Source organism: Monodelphis domestica, chromosome 2 (assembly GCF_027887165.1).
Source record: "Monodelphis domestica isolate mMonDom1 chromosome 2, mMonDom1.pri, whole genome shotgun sequence".
Classification (NCBI taxonomy): Eukaryota; Metazoa; Chordata; class Mammalia; order Didelphimorphia; family Didelphidae; genus Monodelphis; species Monodelphis domestica.
The window spans coordinates 512,965,640-512,988,778 of record NC_077228.1 but is presented as its reverse complement, the minus strand read 5'-3'; the positions used below and the strand labels follow the sequence as shown (position 1 = coordinate 512,988,778).

The 23,139-nt window shown below is 41.2% G+C and overlaps 1 protein-coding gene across 7 annotated transcripts in view; it reads left to right on the top strand.

Moving 5' to 3' along the window:
- ALDH3A2 (aldehyde dehydrogenase 3 family member A2) overlaps positions 1-23,139 on the top strand; it is a 43,118-nt gene that overhangs the window by 7,410 nt on the left and 12,569 nt on the right. For all 7 annotated transcript variants that reach the window (XR_001627370.2, XM_056819660.1, XM_056819662.1 and 4 more), the window contains 4 exons: positions 6,293-6,501; positions 14,180-14,297; positions 17,852-17,993; positions 19,639-19,805. Coding sequence is in view for 6 of the 7 variants with exons in the window: in XM_056819660.1 (XP_056675638.1) it covers positions 6,293-6,501; positions 14,180-14,297; positions 17,852-17,993; positions 19,639-19,805 (636 nt within the window). In the remaining variant the exon portion in view is untranslated. The remainder of the gene's footprint in view (positions 1-6,292; positions 6,502-14,179; positions 14,298-17,851; positions 17,994-19,638; positions 19,806-23,139) is intronic.

Below are 23,139 nucleotides of genomic sequence, written 5' to 3'. Positions count from 1 at the left end.
GGAGCTCCTGGCCCGAGTGGTCTGAATATCAATACCCATTGGTTTCATTCTATAAGATCCCATGATGTTCATGATTTGAGAAGGCTTTCGCAACATTTTTTCATTATTCCCTTAGAGTTTGTTGTACTCATCAATAACAAACACATATTAAGCACCTACTCTGTGCCAGGCATTGAAGAATTCCAGACCCAAAGGGGAAAATCCTTTTCCTTGTGGAATTGTCATTCTAATAAGAGAGGTAGCATGTACATATATAATTGCATATAGAACATATATAAACTGAATACAAAATAATCATGAAAGAAGGGCACTAATAGTTCCAGGAATCAGGAAAGACATCAGGGGGCAGCTGGGTAGCTCAGTGGATTGAGAGCCAGTCCTAGAAACGGGAGGTTCTAGGTTCAAATCTGACCTCAGACACTTCCCAGCTGTGTGACCCTGGGCAAGTCACTTGACCCCCATTGCCTACCCTTACCACTCTTCTGCCTTGGAGCCAATACACAGTATTGACTCCAAGACGGAAGGTAAGGGTTTTAAAAAAAAAAGGAAAGACATCAGGTAGAACAGGAGTTCCTAACCTGGGATCTGCAAACTGAATTTAAAAAACAAAAATATTTCCATATAATTGGTTTCTTTTGCAATCCTATTTATATATTAAGTTGTTCCAAGTAATATTCCAAAAAAGGGGTCCATAGCCTTCACTAGACTGCCAAAATATTAAGAATCCATGATGTAGAAAGTGGTTTTTGAGCTGAGTTTTAAAGAACAGAGATTCCAGGGACAGATAGGCAGCTCACTGGATAGAGAGGCAGACCTAGAGACAGGAATTCAGATCTAACTGTGTGACCCTAGGCAAGTCCCTTAACCTCTATTGCCTGGCCCTTATTGATCTTCTGTCTTGGAACTAATATATAGTATTAATTCAAAGACAGAAGGTAAAGTTTAAAAAAAAAAAGAACAGAGATTCCAAGTGAGAAGTGAGAATGGAGAGCATTTTAGGTCTGGGAGACCGTAAATGTAGTACCTGGAAGGGAGTGATGTGTGAGAAAAGAAGAGAAGACCTAGGAAAGGCCCTTGAGGCACTGTCCCAGTGGGGGCTGGTGTATGAACAAGCAAAGGAAAACAGAAACCAGGAGAAACAGGAGAGACCACAGTCAGGAAAGTTCATTCAGGACAAGACAGGTTGGTTAACAGTGGAAAATGTTGCAGGGGAAAGAATCAGGAGTTTATGAACTCATCAGATTGGTCAGTTAAGGTTAGAGAGCCTTGATCCCTTTGGAGAGAGCACATAGCAGCTGAATGGGGACATCAGAAGCCATATTACTGAGGGTTTAGGAAGGAGTGAGAATTTTCAAGGTAAAAAGGAGAAGTCTGTACTTATATGTATATATGCAGTTCTCTATACACATACATACCTCCTATATATATATAGGATGATATATAAATTCCCTGAGCTCTAACAGTCATTTTTGCAATTTGGTTTTTGCTGATATTCTTATATAGCGTGCCCACAGAGATAGAGGCAGTGTGTTGTGGATAAGGGGCTAGCCTAAAAGCCAAGAGGGCCTAGTTTCAAATCATACCTCTGGCATATATTGGCAGTGTGACCTTGGACAAATTGCTTAATTTTTTTTGGCAACTCTAATATTTTATGTAAATTGCAGAGAAGTTGCTAATCCTCCTTGGCAAGAGTTTCCTCACCTAGGAGGTGGAATCCATTCGATTGTGAGCTCCTTCACACCTCTTTTTGCCTCTTTTTGTCATCCCTTACAGGTATAATGGGATTTAGGACTAGTGCAGGCTTTGCTCTTGAGTTTGAATTTTGTTTATTTTTAAGGATGGAGAAGGCTTGGATGTATTTGTAGGCATCAGCAGAGAAGAAACCTGTAGATAGGTAAGAGAGAGAAGGAGTGATAATGAGAGGTAATCTGGAGAAGATGGGAGGGCATAAGATTAAAGGTAGATGTAGAAAGGCTTGTTTTTGGTGAGGGGAAGGGCCATCTCTATCAGATTGGAAACAAGATGATGTAAGAGAGGGGGAAGAAGCTAGATCTTAGCAAATGGCTTTGATTTTTTTTTTTTACAAAATAGAAAGTGAGGCTAGGGAAAGAGGTACTGAGCGGAGCTTGAGGAGAGAAGAGAATATTTGGAACAGTTTTTGAGAAGAATGAAATAGACAATCAGGGTTCAAGGATTGCCTTGGTGCAATGAGAACTCAGTTGAAATCAGTCAATAAAAATTTGTAGTGGACCCAGTCAGTACTGGAGTACTGATGGTCTGCTTTCTTCTGGCTCTTTGGCAATAGGTTAATGGGAGTGGAAGGGGGAAAAGAATGATGGGGTTGGGATTTGGCAACACATAATTGCATTAGGACTAGGGAGCAAGAAATCTGAGTAGGTGAGAGTAAAGATCAGTTTGTTTACTGAGGGGTTGAAATTGCAAAGGGTGCGAAGTATAGCCAAAACAGTGGTAGTGACCTGGGCAAGTACTGAGGAGGTGGAGGGTTGGAAGTGAGAATGAAGGACTGGTTTCAGGGGATTAAATTATAGACAGAGGTAAAATGGTAGGAGGTGATAATAAGATAAAGAGATTTCAGAGTTCTCAATTTGAGGAGGCGAACCCTTGAGTAATCACCCTTGAGACAAAATCAAGGATCAAACCATCCCTGTGTGTAAAGAGCTACGATGGAGTAGGAGGCCATGAGAATTGAACAGATTGAGGAACTGACAGGTTGGGTTATACTTGGGGTAGAGAGGGAAACTGAGTCAGCTAAGGAATGAATTAAGAAAAGGAGGAAGAATATTCTGAGAGTTGGTAGGTAACAGCCAACAGGATCTGGATAAAGTGAATCCCACAGGAGAGAGAAAAGTTGCTGAGAGCTTGGCAAGAGTATAGGAGTCTAGAAGTGGTCATGGGAAGCAAGGAGTCATCCTTTTCTCCTGTGAGTCAGGCATGTGAGAGAGGGGACAGTGAGTGCTTAAAGGATGGTCAGGGATGCTCTATCTTGTTCATTGTTGGAAGTCAAGTGTCTGAAAGCCAGAAGATAGAACGAGCATGCAAGGAGCCCTTGTCAAATGAAGGAAGTTTGTTAATGAAAGATTCTCAGAGGGTATAGCAGCAGCCAGGCAAATTGAAGTGGGTTCAGAGGGAGGGTTCAGGAGGATGGAGAGGAGAGCAGCCAGCAGGGACTGGAAAGGGATTCTTGTTCCTTGGCATCACAGGGAATGGGAGTTTGCTAACTGCTGGAAAATCTGTCCAGGCAGAGCATCAGGGGATGGAAATGAGCTCTCAGCTGATGAATGCAGCCACATGGTCTTACCGAATGCTTACTATGCATGTATTCAACTCATCTGCCTTCATCAGTGGAGCAGAGTTAGTGTAGAACAATCCACATTCTAGCTGAAATAATTTTAATTTCTAATATAAATACCATGAATTCTCAATAGTTATGCAATTTGGTTTTTGCTGATATTGTTATATGTTATAACCTTAGAAAAATAGAGGCCGAATGTTGTCATGGATAAGGGGTTAGCCTAGAAGCCAGGAGGGCCTGGGTTCAAATTGCATCACTGGCACATATTGGCAGTGTAACCTTGGACAAATTGCTTAACTCTTCTTGGCAACTCTCTAATGATTTTTGTAAATTGCAGAGAGGTACTAATCTTCCTGGGCGAGAGTTTCCTCAACTGGGAGGTGGAATCCATTCGATTGTGAGCTCCTTCAGGGCCAGGGCTATTGTTGCCTCTTTTTGTATTTCCAGCACTTGGCAGAGGGCCTAGCATATAGTAGGTGCTTAATGAATATTGATCGATTGGGAGTTCTCTATGCCAGTGAAATTCTAGATCCTGCGCCTATCCTTATCCCTCTCCATACTGATACAGAAAAGGACTGGCTACATATTTATAGCAGCACTTTTAGTAGTACCAAAACAGATGCCCATTGACTAGGGAATAAGGAAACGGGAGGGAATCTTACTGTGCTGCAGAAATGAAGAATGTGAATACAGAAGATTTCTGTGAATTGGCGCAGAGTGAAGTAAGCAGAATCAGTAAAACAGCAGATAGACTAGCAACAATGTTGTGGAAGGAACCAGCCCCAGATCAAGCGAGTGAATGTTGTGAAATCCTAAACTAGCCTTGCCCCAGAGAAGAAGTGGGAGCATTCACTCCTGCTGCCCTCCTTTGCTGAGAGAGAGGGATGTACAAGGGTGGAACACTGCAGATCTTTTTAGATTTTTAAATCTACTGATCAGCATTACTGACTTGTGTTGTTGTTCAGTTGTGCAAGATTCTTCGTGACCCCATTTGGGGTTTTCTTGGCAAAGACACTGGAATGGTTTGCCATTTCCTTCTCCAGCTCATTTGACAGTTGAGGCAAACAGAGTTAAGAGACTTGCTTCGGGTCACACAGCTACTACGTGTTTGAGACCCGATTTGAACTCTGAGAGATGAGTCTTCTTGACTCCAGGCCTGGTGTTCTATCCAGTGTGCCACCTAACTGCCCTTTACTTTTTTGACTATCTCTTTTTTTCTTGAGAAAAATATTTGGTATATGGGAGAGCGAGAATGGGGTGTACTGGGAGAAACTCTGGCCATGTGAAAAACAAATGCTATCAATAAAAATTCATTATAAGAATTTTTTTTAAGAAAACAAAAAGTGGCGAGCTTCCCTGCTCTGATCAGTCTGAGGCATGACTTCATCTGAATCTTAGAAGTGATCTCATTGTCCCTTTTGATAGTATGTAGAGAATTGTCCTGGTGAACCCCTCTGGGCATATCAGTCAGAGGGAACTATCTAATCTGGGAGGCTCTAAAGCGGACACCTTTTGAAGAGGTGCAGTAGATAATAAATGCTTCAAAGGATAATAGTTGACTGATAGTAGACCTCTAAAGTCCACTGGACAAGTGGTAGGATTCAGTTAGGCCAAAACTTGCTGAATCTCACCTGGTCCTTTCTGCCCATTCTGTCATTTCTTTCCCTTAACCTTGGCTGCTTTGACCTTTGATTTCTTCCTTCCTCCTTCTTTAAACCAATTGTAAGACAGGAATTAAATGTTGATTATACTTTACTGAATTGAGTTTTCTGATTATTTTAAAAGCAGGAAAGTTAAACTCTGATCTCTTTTTTAAAGGGCACAAAGCATCATCTTTGGAATGTTTTTGATTTTGGTGTGCATGTTAGGATGGCATGTCCTTGTCCCTGCCTTAGACTAAGCCTTGTACCTTGCCAATCTTTCCTTTACTATTTTCTTCCTTTTGGAACCTGAGTTGTTACTACTGATCTGGGAAATCCCTTATTGGTTTTTCCCCCAACAAGGATAGTTCCTAATAGTACACTATACAGTACTACTTTGGGATTTTTCCTCTTTATAGTTCTATAGATACAGTACTTAGTGCCTCGATTAACTTTTTTTGAAATAGCTTTAAAATTTTTTAAATTTAATTAGTATTATTCTCTAGTGTGTTTTGTTTGTTTTAATTAGTATAGTTTTCCAAAGTCCAGCTTCAGTACATATCTTGATGTTTGTGTTTTTTAATTAAAATCTTTTTCCTGATTAACAAATATTTATTTTTTCTCCCTCCTAAGTTCAGTGTGGTGATTGCCATGGGGTCTACTTAATGCTAGGCCTGTATAGGCTTTATTGTTACCTCCAAACTCCAAAGGATATCTGCCATGGAGTAGACCACTAGTCCCTGAGCCTGAGTGGCATTTTCTGTGATTGATCCAGGACAAGTTTTAAAACATAACCCCTTTATGAGAATGACTGCTGGTAACTGGGTTGTCCGAATTCCTGGGTTTTAGTGAATTTCAGAAAGCAGGTCCCCAGAAATTCCAGCTTCTCCCTGGCAGACTTAAGAATCTTCTGACAAAGAAGTGTTAGTCTTTTTGCAGAGCCAGAAAAAAAATCAGTGCCATCAGATAGGTGCATAAGTAACCTAATAAGTAAATATTGTAAGAATATCTGGAATAAGGTCTAGATTGCCTCTTGCATCAAAGATCGCATCTTGCTCTTGGCTGAACATGGAGCCTTGTGCCTCAGGTGGCCAGGAGCAATTGGACCCAGGTCTTAGGAGTCCAGTCCAGGGTGCTTCCTATTCCTCTGTATTGTGTTCTGAGTCTTTGACCCCCAGTGACACAAGGGATAGCACAATCTGTTTCCTTAGAGTTGCCTTTGCAGCTGTGAAACTTCAAACATCTTTAAAACCTACTAGAATAAGAGGTTATCTTTAAGAATTGTTATGTGTGATCATTTGGTAACCCATGCTTCTTCTGGCTCATCTTTTCTTCAAAGGAGCTATACTGTATTGTTAATGGTGGCATTAAGGAGACCACAGAACTTTTGAAGCAGAGATTTGACCATATTCTCTATACTGGAAGTTCTGGAGTCGGAAGGATTGTCATGGAAGCTGCTGCCAAACATTTGACCCCTGTGACCCTGGAACTCGGAGGGAAGAGTCCATGTTACATCGATAAAGATTGTAATCTTGATGTTGCTTGCAGGTGAGGGCACCACTCAGGCAATGTATTTTTCCTTTGAGGGGACTTTGCTCTTCTGGGTACTGTATATATTTTGACTCTTAGACTTCTGATGGGCTGAGGAATGTCCCTGTCTAACTTTGAATTTGGAAAGGATCCATAATTTGAAAAAGTTTTCCATTGTAATGTCTTATAAATGTTTTTTTTTTATTTATGTATCTGAAAAAAGGAATCACAGATCTTATATGATCCACCCTGAAATTGAAAAAAAAAAATCTGTTCTATACAAGCCTTGACAAATAGCCGTGGAGTCTTGACAGGAAACCCTCTAATAAAGGGAAGTATACTCCCTTTTGAGACAACATTCAAAAACTTAAATCTGCCTCTCTCATATTTCTACCCTTTGTTCTTAGGACTAAAAACAGCCAATCTAATCCTCACTGGTGTCATCTCTGCATCCTTAGGGATGACTATCATGTCTCCCTTTCCCACCCACCTAGGTCTAGAGGTGAAACATCCTTAGTTCTTCTAGTAGCTCTTTGTAGGATAGGATTTCAAGGTCCTTTAGCATCCTGGTTACCCTCCTTTGAACTTTCTATAGTGTGCCTCGGTTCTTTTTTCCTCCTTCCCTGTATTTATTATTTATTTTTTACATTTATTTAGTTTAAATTTTGAGTTCTCAATTTTTTCTTTCTTTTCCTTTCCCACCTATTGAGATGGGAAGAAATGTTATATCAATTATTCATGTGAAATAATGCAAAACATATTTCCATATTAGCCATATTGCAAAAAAAAAAAGCAAGAAAAATAAAGTAAAAAAAAGTATGCTTCAATCTGCACTCAGACTCTATTAATTCTTTCTCTGGAAGCAAATAGTAATTTTCATCATAACTCCTTTGTAATTATCTTAGATCATTATATTGCTGAGAATAGAGATTTCCTTCACAGTTGATCCTGGTACAATATTTCCATTTTAATAATGTTCCCAGGTTTTTCTGAAACCCTACTATTTGTCATTTCTTCTAGCACAATAGTATTCTATCACAATCATATGCCACAACTTCTTCAGCCATTACCCTGTTGATGGGTATCCCCTTTATTTCCAATTCTTTGCCACTACAAAAAGAACAGCTATAAATATTTTTGTACAAATAGGTCTTTTCCTTTTTCTCTGAGCTCTTTAGGCTACAGACCTAGTAGTGATATTTCTGGGTCAAAGGGTATGCACAGTTTTATAGCCCTTTGAGCAGTTTCAAATTGGCCTCCAGAATGGTTGAAGCAGTCACAACTTTGGTGCATTCATGTCCCAGTTTTTCCACATCCCCTCCAACATTTGTCATTTTCCTTTTCTGTCATATTTGCCAATCTGATAGGTGCACGGTGACATCTCAAAGTTTAAAATTTCACATTTATTTGATCTCTAGTGATTTAGAATTCTTTTATGAGACTTTAGATAGTTTTGAGTTCTTGTTCTGAGTTCCTTTAACCATTTATATAACTATTGGAGAATAACTCATAGTTTTATACATTCAATGCAGTTCTCTATGTATTTAGTAATGAGGCCTTTATCAGAGAAACTTTCTGTAAAAATTTATTTCTCTGTTTTCTGCTTTCAAATCTTGGCTGTATTGAGTTTGTGCAAAATTTTTAAAATTTAATGTACTCCAAATTATTCATTTTAATTACTATGACCCTATCTCTTGTTTGGTCAGAACTTTTTTAACATTGCCCCATGTACATTCCTTATCCTTCATCTCCCCTGCTTCTCAGTTTCTTTTTAAGTGTTGGAATGTCCTCTTTCACCTCCCTTTAAAATGGAATCTCCTTGAGGGTAGGGACTTTGTATTTGTATTTGTATTCCCTGTTCTCACCATAGTGCCTGGCGTGAACTATTCTTGGTAAAGCCATGTCAGTTTTTGGTGATTAATTTGCTTTCAACATGTGTGCAAAATTAGTTTTAACAACATGCGCAGGAATTTTGTCAGGAGTTGCTGCCAAGTTCATTGGCCTATAGTTCTAAACCTGTACTTTGCTCTAGAAAGATTTTTAGAAAATCAAAATATTTGTATTTCTCCACCATATTGGTACCTCTTCTGGTTTCCCAAGTCTTTCAGAATTAAGTGATAGTGTCTCAGACAGCATATTTACCAGTGATTTGCCCTGGGATGTGGCTTAGACCTAGCACTAACTCCATTCAGCTCCCTGTTAACCCAGTTAAGCCTTTGTTATCTTTTGAAGCCTTTATCACCTCAGCTCATTAGAGCTCTAGTGTTCTTGATCCTCTTACTAGAGGGCTATCACACTTTTGCACTTATTCTAATTATTTACCCTCTCTACCTTTTAAAAATAGGGGCAGCTAGGTGGCCCAGTGGATTGAGAGCCAGGCCCAGAGATGGAAGGACCTGGGTTCACATCTGGCCTCAGACACTTCCTAGCTTTGTGACTCTGGACAAGTCACTTGACCCCCATTGCCTAGCCCTTACCGCTCTTCTGCCTTGGAACCAATACACAGTATTGACTCCAAGACAGTAGGTAAGGGTTAAAAGAAAAATGTAAGTTGATTGACAAGTTCCCTGTGAATCCACAGAGGTCTAAACTGTACCTCCTTTCTTTTTCATTAGAATTGTTTCTGTGTGCATTTTCAATGTGGCGTTCCTGAGTCTTCTCATCTCTATTAAACTGACTTTGCCTAGAATTTTAGGCTGCAAGGTCCTACCTCTTTTTTCTTTGAACCCTTTGAAATCGGTCCTCCCCAGAGTTACAGTGTATGTCAGACTATGCTTGGATTTCCTCTCTCCCTTATCACCAAACTTAAGAGACTAGGAGTACTGCCCTTTCATACAGCCAACCATTGCTCCCAATTCTGTTTCAGTAATCAGTTTCTCCTCACTGATCCTAGTCAAGTCAAGTCCAGGAGAGCAATGCCCTTCTCCGTATTACTTTTTTTGTGCTCATACTATAAATTGAACCATATTCTCTTTTATTGTAATATCTATCTTGATTAATAAATTAGTTCTTCCTGCAATTGATCTATGTTTAATCTCTCTCACATGCCCACACACACACACCCTACACCTGTTGGCCATCATTCTTATCATATTTCTGAACAGAGTTATTCTTCTTTAAGATCCTAAATTAACCCCTAGTGGCTTAGAAGTTAAGAGTTTGCATCTGGTCTGATATCCCAAGTGCTTGATGCTGATGGTTTGGGGTAGAGTTGGAGGAAAAACATTTTGAGACAAGAATCCAGTAGTGTAGTGTACTGACTGGTGAGATTCTTAACCTGATCTCATCCATTTAGGAGGCCCAGTTGTAAATCGTATCCCCTTTCCTGTGGCATTTCTGTCCCCATAAGCATTGAACAAAATAATAACAATAATATCCTGTCTGATTCTGTGTCCCGGTCTAATTTCTTTTTCTTTTATGTCCTTTGTTGGTCTCGTTACACTTATTATCTTCATAGTCATAAGCAGTGACATCATGCTGAACATGTTTTTCTCACTACAACATTTCATTATTAGTCTGTACAAATGAATATGTATTCTTCATATTTGTCATTTCTCGGGGCACACAATAATATTCCATCATGCTGATAAACCATAATTCAGCCATTTCCAAGTCATTGAGCATACCTCATCTTTTAAATGAATGCATAAAAGGCACAATTCATGGTGCACCTTCTTTCCCCTAGATTTTCATTTAAATAATCACTCTTCTCAGTTTGGTCTGGACTAGAGTCAAGTTCTTTGAACAGGAAAAACAAGTGGGCCTTTAATGAATTTCTATTGTCTTCCACTGTTGTTCTGAATGCGTCCTGGGGATGTTTCCCCACTGTATCTTATTTCCTGAGGGCATTTCACCCAGGTAAAAATAAGGCCCTTACTGCTTACATAAGGATGAAAATCCTCTTAGGAGATGCCTACTTAGAGTTTTGAGTCTTTGTTTTCCTGTGTCCCTTTTTCTAGGTCAGTAATTGTGCCATTAAGTATGGAATGTAGCTATTTGGGGTGTGGCAAATGCGATCCAAGTTTGGGCTTTTGTTTCCTCCTTCCCATAAGAAGCATCCCTTGGGTTCACTTCCATGTCACCAAAGTTTCAGAAGTACATAACTGCACAGGTCAGTTTCTATAGAAGATTGAAATAAGTAGGAACTGACCACACCCCAGAATACCAGCCTGATCCCGGGGCCCCAGAGAGGGTGTTAGGCTTGGATGCTGGCCCTGCTGTGCTTGATGTGGCTGAGGAGCGATGGAGGGGGCATCTTGGCCGTGTTGTCCCGTTTCCTTCTTGCTCTTCCAGGTGGCTAAAAAAGCTGTTTCACTGGGGCCTTGTGCCATTTGCTGCCCCTTTACAAAGGTAGAACTGCACATACTGTACTTTGTAGGGAGATAAGGGAGAGCCTAGGGAGAAGTGGAAGCTTGTTTTGGGGGCCAGAGCTCAACAGGGCAACTTGTTTGCATGAAGAGTGACTAGAGAAGACGTCTCTAAGGGCTGGCTTGTTGACAGTGGCTGTGCACAGGACTTGGTTTCTCCTCAGGAAGCTATATATCTTCCTTCACAGAATGGCAGAATCAAAGAGTCAGAAGGGTTCATTGGCCAAATGGGCCAGCCTGCACCCGACCAAAATTTCTATCTGTGATGAGGGGAGCCTCCTGTCTCCTGAAGTAGCCACGTGTACTCTGGGACAGCTTCGAGAATTAGGAATCTTTTCCTTACATTGAACCTTAGCCTGTTCTACCCCTTTAGCACATTGTTTCTACCTCTGCCCTCTAAGGCAAAGCCTAACATTACTATAATCATTACCATCATCATCATCGGATCATCGCTGACATTGATATAGCACCTGCTTTGTGCCTGGCACTGTACTAAGTGCTTTATAATTATTGCATGGCCCAAAACCTGAATTTTTATGAGAAGAATTCATAGGGAAAGGGATGATATAGGCTTCCCAGTAGCTGGTTACTTGAACCTTCATCTTGGCATTATAACCTGATTCTAGATTTCCACCTGGACAAACTGTTAACTTTGTGGGGGAGGCATAGGTAAGGAGAGGCAGCTTGGAGTCTAGACCTGAGACTTCATCATAAACGAATAAAAATACACTTACCCTGAAAGCATAGATGTAGCCATTCCTCTAAAACGGAGGAGCCTGGTACAAGGTTACTTGGGATACTCAGTGACTGACCAAAGTAAACCATGGTGTCAGATAGTATGTGTCCAAGATAGGACTTGAACCTGGGACTTCCAGATTCGAAGGTCACCTCTTTATCCCCTCTCTCCCTCTCTCCCATTCTCTCTTATTCTTTCTCTCGTTGCTAATAGAGCGTGTTCTTAAACAGACATTTCCCAACTAAGACCACCCTTCCCATTCCTACAAAGTATTTTACCTGAAAAAGTTGAATAAAGATAGATATGTTATCCTTTCAGCTTTGGTTGAATGGTACAAATATTGACTTGTAGGCCAGTAATTCTGATGTTATTTTGTTCCTTAAACCCTTTTCAACAGCAACAACAAAAGTTGTGAACTCCCAGGGTGATGTCCTGTGCCACACATTATATCCTTTACACTTATTTATTGTATAAGGTGCCATTCAAGAATTTTTAACTTGCATCCCTTGGACCACTGGTGAGAACCCCCAAATGGGAACCTCATTAGCTAATCAAAGTTGTCTTACCTCTCCGTGTTTGTCTTCTTTGCATTTTTGCAGGTATTGTTTAAGATTCTGTTACTGTGGCAGTGATTGCCAGTTACACAGTGTGTGTGTCTTGGTAGCCTGATGTTGCACCTATTCACATTTTCAAGAGGAACTGACAACTTTAGGACAGTAGATTATTCTATTCCAATTTTGGTCACTCTTAGATGGAAGCTAGAGATGCCTGGGGGCAGGGCTGGGAGCAGGGAGGAAGTAAAGTCCTAACCTTTTTGAGATTGATATCCTAGAGAATAACTGTCCTCCCTCCAGTTGGGCTTTGGTGCCATGGAGAAGGTAATGGCCATGACGGACCCTTAGGACTTTGACTCTTCTTGTGAAAGATTGGTCGTTTTCCTGTCCTGTTTGAGAAATGTTTGACAGAGCCGCTCTACTCTGAGCACCCTGGGTGATCTTTACCCAGCAATGTATTTAACCTCCTGGTCTGCCTGGGGGGTTTTCATTTGGTGCATTTTCTAGCTTTGCGGGTATCCCTTAAACTCTCAGCTCTCTATTTTGGATACAAAAATACTGGTGCGATTTCCTTGACTTTTACATTTTCACCTTTATCTCTTCATCTTCTCTGTTGACATCAGGATTATTATGTCAGATGGCTCTTCCTTTGTATACTGCACAGATGACATGGCAGTTGAAAAAGCTAATGTTATTTTATTTTTTTATAACCCTTACCTCCTGTCTAGAATCAAAACTATATATTGATTCCAAGGCAGAAGAGTGGCAAGGGCTAGACAATGCAGGCTAAGCGATTTGCCCAGGGTCACACCACTAGAGAATGTCTGAGGTCAGATTTGAACCCAGGACCTCCTGTCTCTAGGCCCTACTCTCAATCTACTGAGCCACCCAGCTGCCCCCTAATAATATTCTGAACAACATTTTACTTAATATAACTCCATTTCTCCCCCTCCATTACACTAGTCTGAAAAAAAAGAAGCCAGCTTTGGCTCAGGATGGTAGTACATCAGCGTGTTGTCAAGTAGAAATGCATATTGACTTAGAAAACTACAAATTAACATTATCTCTGTTGTGAATTTTCATTTATTTGTTAAACATTTATTAATGACATTTTAACCTTGATCCAGCCTGGTATCTTGAATTTGACTCTGAGGCAGACTAGCTCCATTACTGAATTGGTATCAAGAAGGAAAGTAGGAAGCAGCAGAGACATGGAACAACCTCCCAGTACATCTTAGTTTGGGTCTCTGCAGCTTAGCTTCATTATTTGAAGTACAAACTTATAGAGTATCAGAGTCTGTGTCCAAATAGAAATATAGAAAGCTTACGCTTTACATGCAGTTTACTTAAAAAATACTTAGACATATAAATAGCTGACCTGAGCTGTCTCCCTTCGATATAGCTCCACAAGCCACTGAACTCCCACTGACACTGCCCAACAGACCCCTACGGTCATGGTCATGAGAGAAGCATTCATTCTCCAAGATGCCAGGGGACCCTCAGTCACTGGTTCTGTAGTGCGTAAGGCACGTTCCTGGTGCTGTCAGCAGTCTTCTAGCTCGCTTTTTGCCAGGTGGCCAACCTAGCTATTCAGATAGAATTGTATTTGATGTGGGCTAGCTCTTATGTGGGGCTGGCCCCTTTTATGTGGGAACCTAACCGCTTCTTTGTCTCAAAAGGAATGTTCAAGCCCAGTTTCATAAAAGGATGCTAAAAACATAAACTCTTTGTCAATCGGGGCTCCCTTGGATATTGGCAGCTGTTTTCATTTGAATTGAGAATTGTCTCCCTCCTGTGATAAAACCTAGGATCTAATTGTGTGTGTGCTTGTGTGTGTGTGACACAGAGAGAGAGAGAGAGAGACAGAGAGACAGAGACAGAGACAGAGAGACAGAGAGAGAGAGAGAGAATTATTAGTTCTGTGCTACTTGAGTCCTTTCTTTCTCTGATAGTTTTTGGATGAATTCCTTGAATAACAAGAAGAAACTAACATAGTGATTTTAACATAATTATCTCATCTTGCCCCTTGTTTTCTTCAGGCGGCTCACCTGGGGGAAGTATTTGAATTGTGGCCAAACCTGCATTGCTCCAGACTATGTTCTTTGTGAGCCATCTCTCCAGAGTCAGATTGTGGAAAAGATCAAGGAAACTGTGAAGGTGAGTAAATACAGGAAAGACTCACACAAATTCCATCTATATCCTCAGTATTTCTTGACCAGTTTATTATTTTTCCTGGTGTAGAGCTTCACTTGTTATCTATACATTGATGTATAAATTATTACCTTCCCCTTTTTCCCTCTGTAAAATTCCATAAATAACCAGAACCTACATAATGTAGATTAAGACTCCTACTCAGGGCCTACTAGTTTTTTAATATGGTGGGTCTGTGCTCTAAGTATGTAATAAACCACTTTTTATGTGTCTCTGTGTGTTGATAAATATGATTGGCAGTAGTACCTATCAGTCAATTCCAGATGATTTCTGTGCCACCGGTCTGCTGAACAGACTCAGGGCATAGGGTAGAGAAGAGGATGAGAAAGGCTTTTCCCCATCGTGGGCTTCCCCGCCTTGGTCTTAGTGATTATTTGTCCAATTGGAACAATTCCAATAAGAGATTATCAGAGAGTGGTAGAGGCACTCCAGCTCAAAGAAACAACCTGGCAGTTTAACCATTGTTTTGGCTGAATTAACTCTTCAGTCCATTAATGTTCAATCTGTTTTAATTCCCTAGTTAGTAGCAGTATTGGATGGGTGGCTGGTGAGGGCATGGTATTATGCAGACAGTAGCAAACTGTTGGACTGGTTTACATGTGTGAGTCAGTGCTTACCAAACCGCTTGGAGTTGATCTTCTGCTGTTTAACATTGGTCTCTCTCTAAAAGTGACAAATCATACCTAATGCAGTATTCTAAGGGTTTGGCATGGGCACTCCCTGACAGATACAGAGTGCTGCCTTGTAGGTTGAACAGACAGTCTTTGTGAGTTGCTATGGCTGAAACATTCCTTTCCCTGCTGCCAGCCTGGGGCCGAGCTTCTCTTCTCCACCTTGAACAGCTGACTTGGCCTCTCTGAGTTGAGAGACCTTCCCAGGATGTGTGGGCCTGCCTCTCATTTTGCCTCTCGGAAGCTCAGGATCTCATCCCTGCTGCATTGAGGTCTTGGAGTGAATCCCTGTTGGACAACTGAATTTTTGTCTCTCACTTGACACGGAAAGGATCATCACTGTGCTGTGTGGCGTTTATTTCTTAAAGCAAATTAGAGATAATAGAGAATTTGGAGAAATTTGAGAAATTTGATCCTTAAGATCATTTGTAAGACCCTGAAATGTCATGAATCTGGAGTGGGGAAGCACAGATGTATTAAACACAGCCTATCTCAGAGAGATAGTCATGAGTTGTGTGTGCAGAATACTGGACCTTCCCCCTGGAGAGTTCACTTATTAAAGCACTCTGTGTCATACTGAGGAGAGGACATGTCAGTGCCCTTTGAGCAGGAAAAAAGAATTCAAAATGAGGGTGTAGATTAGGAGATATTTAGAATTTACCTTGGCTCTGAAGACAGCAAAGCACATTCTTGAGCAGGGACAGCAGAATTAACAGGAAATGTTGAGAGGATGCTCAGGAGACTGGCCTAGCTAGCTAGCAAGGAGAAGCTATATTAGAGAGAACCATATGAAGATGAAGTACAATAGGGAAGTGAGGATGCTCCCTGGAGACTGTTTGGACTTTATCTGATAGGTAGCATGGGAGCTTGGACATGAGAGTGATCTTTCAGGAAGAGTCATCTCTCCCAGCAGCAGAGTTCAAGATAGAGCACGGACAGAACCTGTGGGGAGGCTGTCAGGTAATCTAGACCTAGAGTGCCGAGGGCCTAGAACGGGTGGTTATGGAGATGGAGAGGAGAGAGCAGGTGACTTTTCCAAAGAAGATTTATGTGTTATGTAGTTTCAGGAATCGCTTCTCTGTAAATCATTTCCAACTTGAGATTTTTCATCCTTGATTCCTCTCCATAGTTTCATTCTCATATTATTCTCTGCTCATGTGTCTCACCAGCACCTCCAACTCAGCATGTCCAGAAAAACTCATCTTCTCTTAAAAACAAATCAGCCCTTCCCCCAGACTTCTCTGTCTATTGTTGATACCGTCATCTTCCCAGCTTGCCGGGGCTCCCAGCCTCTAATGTGTCTTGAACTCTTCTTTTCCCTCACCTCCCACCATCTGGTATCAGTTGCCTTGTTCAGTCAATTCTACTTCTTTTGTCTGTCCCCTCTATATTCCTGCTACCAGGACCCTCCTTCAAGTCCTCTTCACTTCGTGCTGGGATTGGTGTAATAATGTGAGGGTCTTTTGTCCTTTTCCTTCTCTAGGCCAAGCTTCCTACAGTTGTTCATATAATCTTCCTAATGTAGTGTTGGTTGTTGCTCTATTCAGACCTTTCCAATGGCTTCCATTAATAATTAAATAAAGCATGAATTCTTGAGCCTGGCAATTAAGGCCTCTAAAATATGGCTCCAAGCTACTTTTCCAAACTATCATCCATTTCAGCTTCCACATTCTTTACACATCTTCCCTTCTCCTTTTTCTGGGGGAGAGTAGGACAAGAGCATCTGCATTCCTACCTGCCTGGAGCTGATCCTGACATCTTTCATTGCTATTTGTGGAAGTCTCTCCTTTCCTTCCTAACCCATCTCAGCTCTACCTCTTCCATGGAGCTTTATGTGCCCCCCATAGCTAAAATTGTTCTTTATGTCTTCAGATTTCACAGAACACTTAGCCTTGATACCCCTCAACATTTCTCTTTTAACCTAGTTCTTAGTGTACATGCTCCCTCACTCCTGAGAAACTATTTTCCTGCATTTTCCCATCATGCTCCTCCTTATGTAGTCTACATTGTGACCAAAATGAACTCCTGTCTGTCCTTTTTTTGTCTCTTTCTAAAATATGGGAAACCTGAGGAGAGATATCACTTTGAAGAGAGAAAATGAGTCAAATTTGTTATTATGATTCCATTCGTTTTCCTTTATCAACTTGATTCCATATTTCCATTTCCTTTACTGGGCTTGGGGATGAGGGGACATGTTACACCATGAGTGGCTTCAGGCTTTTCCCAGGATGATTACAGAATCCACCGAAATGAGAGGTTGTGGCAGTGGAGGTCCTCAGGTCATGTGCAGAACTTTCTGGCAGTCTCGGGGCATATAATCTCTTGAGCCTATAGTTTCCCTTTGCTTTTAAGCAGGGAGGGTTCCTTGGGAACCTCTTTTTCCATACTTGGGGTCTGTAGATTCTTCTAAAATAGACAGCAAAATGGTGAGACTCTTGACTTCTGTTTTCATGGAGATGTCAGAAAACAGAAGAGAGGTATGTGATGGCTTTGGCTATTAGTGTCAGTAATATATGTCGACTTCAGTCAGTCAGTCTGTCCTTTGGCTGGCATGTCTTAAGTGTCAGTCCTTTCTTGGGCACCCTGGATAAAGACTATGTAATAGCTGAGTAATTTTTGCCATCTCTGGGCTTTTTTCCCTTCCCATCTATGGGATTTGATCTAAAAACAGAAACAATTAGCCAGGGGTAATATAATAAGCTGTTTGGCTCTGTGGGTATAAATACAATGAGGATTTGGGTAATAAGGTATGTTCTGGGCTCTTCATATTGGTCAAATTATGGATCTGGGCATTAAAACTAAATATATTTAATTAATTATTTTAAATAGGAATTCTATGGTGAAGAAATAATAAAGTCTCCTGATTACGAAAGGATCATCAATCTTCGTCATTTTAAAAGGGTGACCAGTTTACTTGAAGGACAAAAGATAGCTTTTGGAGGGGAAATGGATGAGGCTACACGATACCTAGGTATTTGACTTTTTTTTTATATGGGAGATGGTGGCTTCTTCATTTAGATTCCAGTGAACGCTATTCTTAATTGATTTCCTGATTTTTTAAAAAGGCTGGACTGTAACAACTAATGAATACTGGTATAAGTGAGGTACTCAGTTTGTTTGAGAGGTCTGGACCTGAGGTTTTATCTGGGTGGACAGTGGTGTATTAGTAGTAGTGTAGTCTGGTGTAGACACTGTCCTTACTGGACTGGCACTTGTCTTCATCTTAGAGTTTCCTGCAGAGCTTATGAGACTTCCACAAGGTCTTACAGCCCATATACGTCAAAAGAAGGCAAATTCAGGTCCTCTGACTCCAAGGTTACTCCGTCATCCCTTTGGAGGCCAGCCTCTCCTGACTACAGCTTACATTGATCGTACTCTCTCTCTGTCTCTGTTTTAACCTGTGCCCTGGTGTTGGCTTTACAACAACCTGGGAGGCAGGGTTGTTCCTCTTCTGGCACATAAAGAAACTGGAGCAAAGAAAGAGAATGGCAGCCCTTGGCCAGGGACTGGCAGGATTGTTCCAAAAGCAGTTTACTGGTCAGTTGTTGCTGGCTTTGTTTTTCCCTTTGAAGAGCCAGGTGACACTTTCGTTTGGCCCAAAGACTGCCAGAATAGCCTTTTTATTCCCTCTAGAAAGGCTTTCTGAGCTAGCCTTGTTGAGCTAACCCTTGGCCTTGTTGGTCTGAGGCATCTGATCTAGGCATCAAGAACTATAACAGATGGTTACAGGATGAGCCAAGTCCTGCCATAATTTTCAGGTTTCTGCTTTCTCTCCAATGCTGGTTTTAGGACACAGATGTTGAAGTCACTATTGTGATTCCTTGCAGAGCCCGTTCAGCCTGTTCAGGGCTATTTAACCTTCCACAAGTCATGTGACTTCAGTATTGCCTGGTGTCAGAGTTTGGGAGACTTGAATTAGGTCACATTGTGCAGGTTCAAGTCGAAAATAAAACCAGACTAAATAAAGTAAGCCCTGTTTCCTTTGCATGCAACATCTGGGCATTTGCTTTAAGTAGAGAGGAGCTTGGTCACTGCTGCCTTGCACCTCAATTGTTTGAAAAAGGCCTGGCTTAGAGCAGGGGAAAGAGGACAAGACCCCGAAGGAGGGGGCAGATTCCTTCTTCTCTGTCCAGGCCTAACAATGAGACAATCCTCTGTTTCTGCACCTGTTAAATAGGGATATTAATACCTGTTCTGCCCATCTTCCCTACTTGCAGGCTGATTATGGGGATCAAATGAGATAATAAAGGTAAGAGTGGTGTGGAGGGGATAAGGGAGGATTCTTCTTGACTCCCCAGGAAAGGGGTACCTGTGCCCCCAGAGAGGAAGACCCATATATGCAAACAGATGTGCAGACACATCTCCTGTCATGCTTTGTGCGCCAGCTTGCGTGTCTGCCTATGTGTGTTTCTTGACATATGCACGTAGGCCTGATACAGATAACTTCTGATCCTTCCCAGGGGCAAGCATCCACCCAGAGACTGAGCAGGCCAGGTAGATGAGGAGGCTGAGGGCCTAGGTCAGAGAGTAGGAGATCACATGTAGATGTGGCCAGAGTGGGAGAAGAGTGAGGGTCGGGCCCCTGCATTGTTATTTTGTCTTCTCTTTTGTTACAGCCCCGACTATCCTTACTGATGTCAATCCCAACTCCAAGGTGATGCAAGAAGAGATCTTTGGCCCTGTGCTTCCAATTGTGCCTGTGAAAAGTGCAGACGAAGCGATACAGTTCATAAATGAGCGAGAAAAGCCCCTGGCCCTGTATGTGTTTTCTAATAACAATAAGGTGAGTGCTATGGAATGCTCACAGCAGACCTGGGCTGTGGTCCACAGTCCTTTTTGCCTAGCAGCCCAGGTGTTTGTCTTGTATAAATCTCAACTTCCTCAGGTAGGACTAACTCATTGGATTTCTCTTTGGATTAATGGGGCCTGTGGGATGTTATTGAGCTTACAATGCTCTTACCTTTTCCCAAACTTCTCTGCCTTATAGTTGAGTCCTGGGAGGGTGAATGTCCCGAGGCATGTGGCCCATGAACAACCCTGAGGTGTAATGGGGAAGCATCATTTCAAGTGCAGCTTCTCTTTCCATCCTTAATCCATACAATATCTCTAGCTGTGTGGCTGATGGCATGTAGAGCCAGGAGAGGGGGAAATAGACCCAGATGGGGGGGGGGGTGGATTTTTGCAGGATGGGGTCTGATTTCTTCATTTCTTGAATGATTCTTCTAGCCATTTGTGTGAGATGTTGTGGGGCAAAGAGATTATATCAGTGATGTTTCCCTCCTCCTCTTCAATCTTTCAGAGCCCGGGCTTCTATAAGTAGGAAGTGCATTTCTTTCCCTGTTCTGTTCATGGCTTCAGAACAGTAGCCATGTTACTTCTGCAGGAGGACTCCCACTCCATGTTCTTTTGAGGCTTACTAGGACAGCGCGACTAATTGGGAGGGGGAGTGACTAGAAAGGGTGGAAGAGAAGGTGGTTAAAAGAAGACTGCTGTTCAGAGGCAGCCGGAATGGCCAGTAGGCCAAGAAAGGACCCTCTTGCTGGGAAAAATTGTTCCACCACCCTCTGTTGCTGGGACTAAGAGCCTAGAAAAAAGTGGAGTCCAATAGGATTGTGCCCTTGCAAAGGGACAAACAAAGCAGACTTTTCAGGGAAAAAAAAGTTTTATTGATGCTTTTTATCTTTATATCAGTTATTCCCCACCCCCACCCCCCATGAATTCTTCCCTTGTGCCAAAGAAGAGCTGTTGAATATATGAAATTTCAAACCTTTTCTGGTGGTTAGCCTCTCCAAGTCTCTCTCCTCCTTCCCCCCAGCTGTGGCAGAAGAGCCGTATTTCATTATTGCCTTCTGGGACCTTCACTGTTTTCTCCCTAACTTGGATGTGGATTTCATTTTAGTGAAATTTTCATTTATGTTATAGTTATCCTAAAATTTCTCTTGGTTCTGCTTATTTCCTTCTGTTTGTTTATACAAATCTTGCTGTTCCTCTGAATTTCCTATATTTGTCATTTCTTACTGTACAATAATATTATATTCTATTGATAATCCATGTGTTGTTTGGACAACTATTTCTAAATCAGTGAGCAGCTGCATTAAATCAAGCTTTTCCAAGAGAGATAGAACCTCTGCCTGGTAACTGTTCAGTAGCCCTGTTTATGGAGCAGTAACCCTCATATCATTTAAAGTACGCGTAGTGCTACAACCTTTGAGTGTTTCCCTGGTTGCAGAGGAGATGAGCTATGATATAAGGGAGCTGGCAGGAGCCTAACAAATGTGTTGGATTGGGGGTAGCCAGTATTTGTTCCAGATGTTTTGGGAGGAGCTGTTAGGAAGGGTGCCAGCTTTGAGTGGAAAACAGAGCCTGGCAATTGAGTGTCAGCACATGTAGACTAGTGTTTGGAGGTTTGTTTTGTTTTGAGGTGAAGTGGTAGAACTAGGTGATGTGCAATATAAGGATGGGAGCATGTTCGTCCATCCACAATGCAAGTGCTAGCTCCCAAGGCCAGGTATGGGGTATCTTGGGGTGACCCCCATGCTCTGTTACTTGACACTTCAAGATTCAAGACTCTGTTATTCTCAACACCTCATTCTCACTCACCTTGGGTCCTCCATCCTTTGCTAAAACCTGCCTTCTCTACAAGAGACAACATCTCTTGTACATGCCCCTTTTCTCCACTCAAGGCCACTCCCCAGCTACAGGCCTTCACTCCTTGTTGCCTGGGCTGTTGCAGTAAGAGCCTTCTAACAGATGTCTCACTGCTCTGAGTCATCCTTCACTAAGCTACTGCTTAGTGATCAATAGGTAAGGGTTTATTGAGGGAGGGAGGGAGGGAGGGAGGGAGAGATAGAGACAGAGAGAGAGAGAGAGAATTAGAATGCAATCAACAAATGGGCATGAAACTAAAAAAATAAAACTTAGAAAAAGAACAATTAAATCCCCCCCAATTAAAGACCAAATTGTAAATCCTGAAAATCAAAGGAGAGATTAATAAAATTGAAACTAAGAAAACCATTGTACTAATAAAAATAAGACAAGGAGCTGGTTTAAAAAAAATAAAAAAATAAACCATTGGTTTAACTTGATTTCAAAAAAGAAACGAGAAAACCGAATTACCTTTATACAAAAATGAAAAAGAAAAAATCACAACCAGTGGATGAATACTGACAAACATATAAACTACCCAGATTGACAAAAGAGGAAACAACACAACCCCATCACAGAAAAAGGAAATGAACAATTCTTCAAAGAATTTCCTAAGAAAAAGTGTCAGATGAATTCAAGGAATGATTACCTCCACCTCTACATATGGCAACCGATACTTAAACCAGGAAGAGCTAAAACAAAAAAAGAAAACTATAGACTAAATCTCCCTAATGAACATCGATACAAAAATTTTAAATAAAAATACAAGCAAGGAGATTACAGCATTATATCACAAGGGATCATACACCATGAGGTAGATTTTACACCAGGAAAGCAGAGTTCAATATTAGGACAACTATCAGCATAATTAACCATATCAATAACAAAACAAACACAACTTAGAGGCAGGTCGTCCTAGGTTCAAATCTGGCCTCAGACATTTCCTAGCTGTGTGATCCTGGGCAAGTCACTTGACCCCAATTGCCTAACCCTTACCACTCTTCTGCCTTGGAACCAATACACAGTATTGATTCCAAAATTGAAGGTAAGGGTTTAAAAAAAAACACACACACACAACCATATGATTATCTCAACTGATGCAGAAAAAGCTTTTGACAAAATACAATACTTCTTATTTTTAAAAAATCAGAATAAATGGAGCTTTCCTTAAAGTGACAAATGGCATCAATCTAAAATAATCAGCAAGTTTTATCTGTAATGGGGATAAATTACAACCTTTCTCAGATCAGGGTTGAAGCAAGAGTGTCCATTATCACCACTACTATTCAATATTGTACTAGAAATGCAATAAAAGCAGAAAAAATAAATTGAAGGAATTAGAATAGGCAATGAGGAAACAAAGTTATCACTCTTTGCAGATGACATCATGGGATACATAACTCTAGAGAATCAACAAAAAAACTAATAGAAATGATTAACAACTTTAGCAAAGCTGCAGGATAAATCATCAG